General features: G+C 40.3%; 1 protein-coding gene across 1 annotated transcript in view; it reads right to left on the minus strand.

The window, feature by feature from the left end:
- Positions 1–458: 458 nt before the first annotated feature.
- The window catches only part of MUC6 (mucin 6, oligomeric mucus/gel-forming), a gene marked incomplete at its 3' end in the record, with an annotated part of 34,311 nt that continues 23,740 nt past the window's right edge, over positions 459–11,029 (minus strand). The window contains 7 exon segments of the mRNA XM_009289464.1: positions 459–506; positions 3,998–4,171; positions 6,997–7,059; positions 7,583–7,726; positions 8,477–8,633; positions 9,570–9,809; positions 10,269–10,454. Of these exon segments, the coding sequence (XP_009287739.1) occupies positions 459–506; positions 3,998–4,171; positions 6,997–7,059; positions 7,583–7,726; positions 8,477–8,633; positions 9,570–9,809; positions 10,269–10,454 (1,012 nt within the window).

Here is an 11,029-nt window from a genome sequence, read left to right on the forward strand (position 1 = left end):
GTGAAGGCTGCCAGGAGGAAAGCACGGGTCAATTCATGGTGACCAGGTAAGATGGGAAGGTGGGTGACGTGGGCAGTGCAGGGGTAGGAACTTTCTGCAAGGATATGGGCAAGAAAGGCAGGACTGGTTCCCAGTATTTCTAGTTGTTTTAAAGATGAATGGATGGGGCGATGACACCCACTATGTCCCATCCCTTTCTTCTTCTTCTGGGAATTGCAGGCTGGTGATGGTTTTGAAGGATGTCCTCTAACAATTTGTCTCTGTCTCCTTCCTCCTGGAACTCTTGAGAGGGAATGACGTATCTGTACTTTCATGTGGAATTCTACTGGTTGACATGTAGTCTACCATCTGCCTGCTGCAGACTGTGCTGGAAAGGATCCATGGGACAGCCGAGGCTACTGAATGGACAGGCATAGGACATGGATGACTCTTAGCACTCTCCTGACCAGAGCACTCACCTGTTACTACTTTACTAGTCGGAGTCTTAGCTCTGGCTGGCTCCCTTGCTATAAAGGGACAGGAGAAAGTAATGGTTGAGTATTGGGAAGGTTTCTAGGCAAAGCATGTTGTGGCATCTCCTCCAGGGAGCCTGTTCTGTTTAACACCAAGACAACCCAGGCATGTGGGGCCCTGTGGTTCTAAGTGGGAAAACTTTAGCCTGGAGTTGAGTGTACACCTTTTTGCCCACCGTACACTGGTGACTCTTTTGTACCCAAGGTCAGCATTGGCCAAGGAGGTGGCATTTGTTGACCCACACTTGTCATGGGTGTGCCAGGGCCTGGGCATCCATTGGATGGAGAGCATGCCTTGTGTTCTGTCTCTCACCCAAAACTGTCCTGAGGTGTGAACTGGACACGAGTTTCCAGTTTCACTGCCTTCTGTTCCCCCCACTGTGCATTCTCAGGGCACCACTGTAAGGGAAGGGAGTGTGTGTTAGCTTGTCTCTACCAGTTGTAGGGCAGGAACTTATGGATGTCTGTATCCTGATAAAGGCCTGTTCCCCAGAGCCAAACCCCTGAAGTGGCAAGTGAGAAGGATGCAGTCAGGGTCATGTGCGAGCCAGTCCCAGGACCTGCCTGGGTGCCAGGAGTCCTATGGCAAGGGCAGTGGGAATTGAGAATGAATACCAAAACTGAAGCCTGTGCAGGACATGCTGCTTAGGAGAGAATGGTGGGAGCTGGAAGGAGCAGGCAGAGCAGCAGGAAGGGGAGGAGGTAGCCTTACCAGGATGTGATGGTCTCAACCATGTCGAGGACACAGTTGAGGATGGGGAAGAAGCAGATGAGGCTGAAGTGGCAGGTAAAGAGCTGGGGCTTGGAGACATCCTTGTCAGTGGGACTTCTGGGCTGCTGGCAGGGCTGGTCTTTCTTGGGACAGAGATGCTGCTGGCAGACGTGGCAGGGGTGGTCTTCTGTGTGATGAGATGTTGCAGAATGTGTGGCTTCTCTGGTCTTCTGTGGGTGACAACTACAGAGAGAAAAGCACAGGTTGATTGAGGGTGGCAGGGCAAGAGAGGAAGGCAAAGGTGCCAATTCCCCGGGAGAAGCCCCAGGGTGTGGGTGTGGGGGTAAGAGAGGCAGGACCGGACCCCACTGAGTCTTACTGGGCAAGAAAGAGAAATGGGCCAATGGCTCCACCCAAAAAAAAAAAATGGGGCAAGAACTGGGCCTGAAGGGTGCCCTCTGACAATTCAGCACACTCTGCCTCTTCCTGGAGCTCCTGAGGGAAGAAGAACCTCTCTAGATGTGCATGTCTCCCTTCCAAGATGTTCCAGACTGGGCAAGAGCATCCTCTGGGAGAGCTGGGGTAAGTGAAGCAGAGTCTTAGGCCAAGGGCATCTCTCAGCTTCTTCTTACTCACCTACTGGGACTTGGTGGTGCAGAGTGGTTACTTGGGTTCTCTCACTCTCTGTAAAGTAAGGAAGAATGGATATTAGTAATGGTTGGGAGCTGGTAAGGTTCCTAGTTAAAGTGGGTTGTGATACTTCCTCAGAGGAAGCTGTAATTGCTGGCACAAGAAGACCCAGATGTGTGCACCCCAACAGTACTTCGTGGGAGGCGCATGGATTGGGAAAGACTGTAAAACTGCCCTCCCACTACAGTAGGCTTCCCCCTGCACACTGTCCAGGCCTCTGGTGTTGGTTGCTAACCTAGCAATTCACATTGTCATACAGCCTCAGAGGAGATGGTCCTTGTTGGCATATGGAGTACCTGACATCCGAAAGTGTAATTTCCTTTTTTTAATACTTATTTTTGGGAGAATTTGTTACAATGGCTAGGGGGAACACATATTCTGCCCTCTGTGAGTTTTCAAGAACTCACTTTGAAGCATAGAGAGATTTTGCCTAAATTTGGAGGAAGTGTAAAGTATGGCCTCGAAGAGAAATGTTAGGTATAAGATGATATTTGGATGTCAGATGCTTGCTCCATTGGCAAGACACATAAATTTCCATTTTTATCACACTTCTTCAGTTATCCATATCCTTTCCTATCTATTTGCAATGTTAAGACAACTAGTCAGAATGCTTGGTTTTTTTATAAGGAAAACATTGACATGTGTCTTGTGAGTGATGGCTTCGCCTGGCAGATATCAAAAAGTTATATTTACCTACTGTTGTTAGTTTAGGCTTGCTCAAAGTTGTGATCTGAGATGTGGTTTGAGTAGGTATTGAGGTGGTTGTCATTTTCTTTTTGATAGTGGTCTTGAAGGGTGGTGTGGTGAACCTTACTTTTTCCATCTCTGTTGAAGCAGCGGTTGATGAGGCAACAGGTGTAGGCTTTGGTTTAATGGTCATGGTTCTTTTTGTTGAGGTAGTTATGGAAGGGGTAGTGATGGCTGTAGTCATGTTTGGTGTGGTAAAAATTGATGTTGTATGTGCTTTTGGAGTAAAGGTAAATAATATAATGTGAGTAATCAATTCATTGAATAATTAAAAATAGATAAACTATGAAGAAGTTACCCATATTCCAGAGAGACAGTTTTCATCCTTGATCTTTTGAATATTTTCTGTGTAATTGTTTGTATTAATGTTCTTATAAGCTTGCCAAATCTTTCTCTACTCGTATTTGTTTTCTATTGTCTCATATCTATCTTTGTTCTCATTATCTATATTTTTCCTATAGATTATTTTTTATATAATTTTTCTAAGAAGTTAGCTTTGTTGTCACTTATTGGCTAAAGTCTGTATGGACTTTGCCCAAATGACAATTTCATTGGCTATTCTTATGTTCCAAATCAGCCACAGTTTCAGCTTTCCATAATTTGTATTACAAAGCTAAATAACATCATGTTATAGGACTTTCCTTGTCCCAGTGCACAAATCATTTGTCACTATGGCAGCCTTTGAAGTTGTGTTTTGACTCCTGTGGGACCTCTTTTTAACTCTGCTTTCCCTGATAGCCTGGGTCCAGGATGGCTTATTAGTTGAAGTGCATGTTGGTGGGAAGCTACATGTTATGAGTCTCCACAAGCCATAGAATCAAAAAGTAATTTATGTTGGGGGAGTCATGCTCCTGAGAGCAGGACTCTAGAATCCTAGACAAAGTTGCTGCACTGATACCTGTGTGATTCTGCTTTGGAGCCTGCTTACATTATTAAGAGTTAATAGGTTGGCTGCTCCTTGAATATGACTGCATAACTGAACCAGTTGTGGAAAAGAAGCTGAAGCTGAGCTAATAAATCCAAATGGAGCTGAGCTGGCTCACTGCTTATAGAACTTCTAATGTGCTTCTCAGATGAGTCACACAAGTGATTTTTGTTTGTATTTTTAACCTAGTATCTATATCCTTTCTCTTTCCATACACTTTCAATCTACACTTCTGAACGTTTGTGGTTGACAAACTCCTTTCTGGAAGCCTGCTTTGTCTACTTCATGATTTGGAGTCTTATGCTTGGATGTTGAAACCGCTTGCAATGCTTTCCAAGTAGAGTGGTATCTCAACTATATATAGAGTGGGTTTACTATAATTTATTTTAGATAGTAACACTAAAAACCTACCGGTTGTTGACATTATTGTGACAAGAGGTGATGCTGATGAAGTTCTTGGAACTGTGATTTTTGAGGTTATTGTTGGATTTGTAGTCTCAGTTGATATAGTAGTTGCAGAAGAAGAAGTACTAGGTACTCTTGGTAGGGTACTTGTGGTAGAGCTTCTTGTTACTTTAGGCTGCACTGTTGTTACTAAGAGAAAAAAAAACAAAATTAAAGTATAAGAAATAGTTCTTCATAATCTATTTATAATATAACTATATAAATTAAAAATTATTTTTTGAAGTAAAAACAGTCTTAATAAGAATTAGTAGTAACTGCTATTAAAAACCATTACCTTTTAGATGAAACATTTGAAAGAAGTTATCCATCTATTCCTTTGCTATTATGTGCAGTGAATACATTAAACAGGAATTTTTTCAGAGTTTTATATATTTTTCTTCATCACTTTAAAGTGAATTTGGCATAAATACTTGTGCATAGCAGCAGAGATGGAATTGTATTTTCTTATTCACATAGCTGACAGTGTAATGTTTTCCCAATACCATCTATCTTCAGGGAAATTAATGGAATTTCTAACAAATTTAAGATCAGTGTGTATATATATATATTCCTTTCCTGGATCAGGCTATAGGGGTTTGGTATACTCAGTCACACATTTCCATGAAGACCTTCTTAAATTGTTAAAGTGTTATATGGCCAGTCACCACTAAGAACTGTGGTGAAATTTTTGTGGGATTTTGTACATCATAGAATCATGGAATGGTTTGGGTTAAAAGGGACCTTTAAAGGTCATCTAGTCCAACCCCCCTGCAATGAGCAGGGACATCTTCAACTAGATCAGGTTGCTCAAAGCCCCGTCCAACCTGACCTTGAATGTTTCCAGGGATGGGGCATCTACCACCTCTCTGGGCAACCTGTTCCAGTGTTTCACCACCCTCAGCGTAAAAAATTTCTTCCTTATATCTAGTCTAAATCTATTCTCTTCCAGCTTAAAACCATTACCCCTTCTCCTATCGCTACAGGCCCTGCTAAAAAGTCTGTCCCCATCTTTCCTATAAAGCCCCCTTCAAGTATTGAAAGGCCGCAGCAAGGTGTCCCCAGAGCCTTCTCTCCTCCAGGCTAAACAACCCCAACTCTCTCAGCCTGTCCTCATAGGAGAGGTGTTCTGTCCCTCTGACCATTTTTGTGGCCCCTCTCTGGACCCACTCCAACAGGTTTATGTCTGTCTTGTACTGAGGACCCCAGAGCTGGATGTAGTACTCCAGGTGGGGTCTCACCAGAGTGGAGTAGAAGGGCAGAATCACCTCCCTCGACCCGCTGGCCACGCTTCTTTTGATACAGCCCAGGATACGGTTGGCTTTCTGGGCCATGAGCACACATTACCGACTCATGTCCAGTTTTTCATCCCCCAGTACCCCCATGTCCTTCTCCTCAGAGCTGCTCTCAATCCCTTCATCCCCCAGCCTGTATTGATACCGGGGGTTGCCCCGACCCAGGGGCAGGACCTTGCACTTGGCCTTGTTGAACCTCATGAGGCGCACATGGACCCACTTCTTGAGCTTGTCCAGGTCCCTCTGGATGGCATCCCATCCCTCAGGCATGTCAACTGCACCACTCAGCTTGGTGTCATCTGCAAACTTGCTGAGGGTGAGCTCAATCCCACTGTCCATCAGAGACAAGACAGAAGTTCTTATTCACCAACAGAGATATTTCATTACTGATATCTGGAAGTGCCTAAGTATACTCAGGAAACACTGTTCTCTCAATAATTTTTTTTCTTAATATGTCTAACAAATATTTCTGGGAAAATTTTTGTGATAATTATGATACCAAGTTATTTTTCATCATTGCATCTTATGCATGTGAAACTGGTGATGCCACTATATCATGCAAAAAAGGATATTGCTTACCGCATAAACACATATCAGGACATATATCAGTGTGAAGTACTAGTTTGGTCAAGTATGTAAACTAACCTGTTGAAGGTGAAGATGTTTCAGGTGTGGTACTAGCGCTTTTATCTCCTGTTGTGTAAAGGTAGAACAGGTTAAGTTTGTGAATGAAAGCATATTAAAATACTCCAAATAAGGCAAATTTCAGATTGGATTCAAAGGATTGTGTTAGTGAGGTATTCCTGAAAATGCTTAATATTAACTATTTCAGTGGTAAATTTCACATCAAAGGACTTAAACAATGACAAAGAAATCAATACATCTCATAAAAATAATGAACACGAGTAAGTTTTTGCTACCTTTCTTATGATTTTTCTGCTTAAGGGCACCTCACTTTTCAGAGATAATGGAAACATGTTTTTTGTATGTAAATGAGATCACTAGCTGAGATCCTGGTTACACAGGTTAGAATTCTGTAATATGAGAAAAATTGTCCTTGAATTTTCTTACATCTGCATGAAAATCAAAACCATGCAGCTAGAGTCTATCAAAACATTATTTAGTAAGATAGGTTTTCATAGAAGTAAACCACATGGTAATAAACCTTAAGTTAAAATAATTTAAAAAAAAATCTCTAAAAAGAGTTTTGCTAAGTAGAGTCCATTAGCTAGGTCTGATCCTATTTCATATGTTCTCTTTTTTTTATGAAAGGCATTGAATATATCTGAGACCTACAGCTCTGCTGGGGCAGGCCCTCATGCAGATCAGAACACCAATACACTTTCAGGAAGATCCACATTTTGAAAAGTACTCACGTTTACAATGAACATAACTTTTCAGGTTGCTAACTAAAATCAGCTTCTGTATTACGGCATTCCCTACCCTAATCCTTCTTTTAATTAGTTCTTTTCATTCCTTTATTTACCAACTGAAGTTTTACATAGTAGCAGTATGGTAATAGGGTTATTTTGAAGGAAAGTTATGTTTGGATGAACGCTTATTATTGATTAAGAGGTACTAGGAAAAATACCTTCTTTGAGAATATACAAGTGTTTTAGTAATGTTTTCCAGTTACTGTAGAGAAAGAGAATGAGTATATAGGATGCTGCTTACCACATGGCATGCATCTTTCCTTCTCATGGTCAAAGTATTCATCATGAGAGCATTTTTAACAGCCTGAAGAAAGGGGAAGAGAAGTTTCTTTTACATTTCTTAGAGAACAGTATTTAATTTATAGTATTTATAATGTAATCTCTCACATTTCTGTTATTAAAAAATTGTATCGATGGCAACATCATCTGTTCAGGTAAGCATTTCCAATGTCAACCTCAGAAGAAGGGTCTGCCTATGTAGTAATTTTTTTGGTTTCTCCAACTATATCCATTTCTCTAATAAAAATATTAGCTGCTCTCTCCACATGTTTTTTTATCTAAGTACAGCGTATTCTTTTGATTTGGTGCAAGTCAGAGAATTTCTCCTCAAGATAGGCTGAGCTCAATATAAAGCTAGATGTAGTACAGTTACTGAATTGATTATGTATTTAAAGCAGTAGTACTAAGGTAAAGCTCAGCAAAACTGCTTCAAAGATAGCATCAATTAGAATACCATTATTTAACTGTGGTATGACTGATTTAAAAAACAGCATTGAAAATAATTACTATGTAACTGTTTCCTGGTTTACACTAGTATAGCTTATTACCTTCAATGTTGACATATTTGTAGTTTTGATTTGGACAATTACAAGGCCTGTAACGCCAGGTGCAGTTGTCATTGTTGTAGCCATAGGAATAAGTACCACCACTTCCTGTTTTTTTATGAGAATTGTAATACTCACAATAGACAGCTAAAAAAGGTAAGAGCAAGAGAGAAATCAGAATTTTTCAAATTAATGGCATGTTATTTTCAAAGGTCTAAAGGGAGGGCCAAATTAATAAACAGTTTGAATCAAAAATTTTGTCACTGAATTTATTAGCTTCTGATGTAAATTGAAATTTACGGTCCAATGAAGTCAGTTTCCTTTTTGCAAATGCACTATGCAGGCATTTCCACAATTTTTAATGCATAATATAGTGAAATGTTGAAAAGAAACCATTGAAGATGACAACTCTAGCATTGATTTATAACATGCTCATTGTCTTTTTTCCTCCATATATGGTGTTCTGTAACACCTCGATATCTTTTTCCTGTTTTACAGTGTTCTAGCCAACACAGCTGTCTTTATTTCCTTTACATCCACACAGAAGGTGATTTCATCACAGCTAAAAAAATATTTTTTTACAATTTCATACTCCCTCTGCTGACAAACTGACAGTTCACTCTACAGTGGCAGCAGAAGAAACAGTCTGCCTTCTGTGACCACATTATTTTCTCTCTCATTACTCCATGGTAAAAAGATATAATATTTTGGTTAATTTAGCACAAATGAAAACTACAGATTTCAAAACCCACGTGACTGAAGTAAACTGTTTGCCCATAAAGAAAATGCAACTTAGGAGGTGCTTAGTAAGCAATTACCTATGTTGCCATATTAATATACTCACAGTAACAATAATAATCTCTTAAACCTGTTTAAAGAGAGCTTAAAGAAACTTACGACAGAACTCAGGGGTCCTCCAGTCAATGCAGATACCTTTATCTAAGCACGCCATGGCATATACTGCGATGGCATCACACATGCATTCACAATCCCCTCCAATGTCACAACCACAAGAGTCTCGAACACAGGCCTCGTAATAGGGCATACGATTCACCTGCATTGGAAAATGAAGTAATGAATTTTCTAGGATTCTTTTATGCCTATTTGTTAAGAAGGTGTTTTTCCCTGGGCTAAACAATACGTGTTCCATTAAGTGAGAGTAACTAGTATTTCCTCTGAACACTTGTCAAAGCAATTACAATCCCACATCATACAAATCTTTTTAACAAGAATGTAGCTGTCTCCATATCGACAACAGAAACTGATGATGTTTTGCCAGATACATATTTCTAAATTCATACTAGTCCTGAACATATTGTGTTTGGCTTAAAAAAAACCCCAAACCCCGACATCCATTCAGGCACAAGTGTCTAAGTTCGTAAGCTCTACACCCTCCATGGATATGCATGAGCACTGCAGCATTATCCACATTTCTCACTTGTTTTTGCCTCCTGAACACAGAGATTTTCCTTCAGAAGGCCTGGTTCTGATGAACCTTGTGATATTTTCATTTCCACAAAGTGGGCAACTTAAAACAAATAGGACAGTTGATGATATCTTGCTCTTGGGCTGACCTGCACCTTCTAAGTAATGCTGTTGATTTACTGATGAGAACAAGTGTTTTCAGGGTTTTCTTAAGTTTGGTTTTCTAACAAAGGCTAAATGGTTTCAAAAGAGTAAACAGTGCATTGATCAGTATCAGGTATCACCAACAGACTGACTAATTTCTGATACTTAAGTCTTCATTCTTTTTTCACTCCGATATTTTTAACTAATCAGTTAATGCCATACTTAGCTTTTGTGCTTACAAAAGGGCTGGTGAAGTGCAAATAAGAAAGGATGAGGATTAACATAAATGAAAGCCATAAAACATTTTCATATATTTTATTAAAAAATTTTGGGGAAGAGAAAATCAACTGTTGGAGTGTAAGCATTTTGGAAGAATACAGATTATGCCTATAAATAAAAAGAAGGCCAAGTCAATTCTTACCTTATTGTGACAGGCAGAAAAGACTTGGCTGTTGATGATGGAACATGTCTTTTCTGCCCATGCTTTACGATAAGGGTTCTTGCTACAGGGGTCCACTACAAAGTATACATCCCCACAGAGAGGATTCTCTTTCCAAGAATTCACAAATTCCAATTCATTTGATGCCACATACTTGCTTCGAGTTTCAAAATCATCCTTCATATTGCCATTATAGTTCCCACACAAACCACATATAGTTTCCTAGATTAAATGAAAGCAGCAATGTCAGTTCAGCAAGTTACAATTACTCGCCTTCCCTTTCGATTACTGACAGTTTCCTGTGCTTTAGTAGTGAATGTGATCTGTGAATACTTTCCCATACATTCTTAGCATCTTGTGCATGAGGTTCTGTTCATCAGTGGATGAATGTGTTTCTCCTCTAAACTGTAAACTGTCATCATTTAGAGGTCAAATTCAACCATGCAGTTGTATAAAGTACAAGCACTTTAGCTCAAAATTTTCCTGAATGCAGTAGAGTAATCACTTAAAAATCAGCCTCTAGTGAAAATCTCTACTGTTTTGGAGATAATGATGAAAATGAATTGCTAGTAGCATCTCTGAAAAACCTTTGCCATCAGAGAGAGTCAAGGCAACCATCATCAAATGTGCAGTTCAATCTGAATTGAAGGACAGTTTACTGAGGAAGTTATTCTGCAATACCTGTGTTTCTCTGGAGATCTTGATGAAGAAGTTCATGTGCTTATTCCAGATAAGGGTCATGTTGTATTTTCCTGGGATAATGATATCAAACATCAGGTGAAGGGCGTTCTTTTTCACATTATATCGTACTCCAGGATTTTCCCCAGAAATAGTGAAGGTTTCATCTCGCAGTATGAATGTCAAATTCTAGAAGAAAATTTATCTGGATGTTGTAACTTATCAAGTTTCAGTATTTTCCTTACTCTGTGTCACATTGCTGAAGATCAGATGCTGTGCTACTACAGACTGTCTTGACATTCCCACTTATTTTTGAAAAGTCATGGCTGACAGGTGAAGTCCCAGGAGACTGGAAAAAGGGAAACATTGCACCCATTTTTAAAAAGGGTAGAAAGGAGGACCCTGGGAACTACTGACCTGTCAGCCACCTCTGTGCCTGGGAAAATCATGGAACAGATCCTCCTATAAGCTGTGTTAAGGCATATGGAGGACAGGGAGGTGATTCGAGACAGCCAGCATGGCTTCACCAAGGGCAAGTCTTGCCTGACTAACCTAGTGGCCTTTCTGTGATGGGGTGACTACATCAGTGGACAAGGGAAGAGCTACGGATGTCACCTATCTGGACTTCTGTAAGGCCTTTGACATGGCCCCCCACAACATCCTTCTCTCAAAATTGGAGAGAGATGGATTTGATGGAGGGACTGTTCAGTGGATAAGGAATTGGCTGGATGGTCTCATCCAGAGAGTGGTGGGGGAAAGATGAC

This window comes from Aptenodytes forsteri, unplaced genomic scaffold, assembly GCF_000699145.1.
Source record: "Aptenodytes forsteri isolate BGI_AS27 unplaced genomic scaffold, ASM69914v1 Scaffold445, whole genome shotgun sequence".
NCBI lineage: Eukaryota > Metazoa > Chordata > Aves > Sphenisciformes > Spheniscidae > Aptenodytes > Aptenodytes forsteri.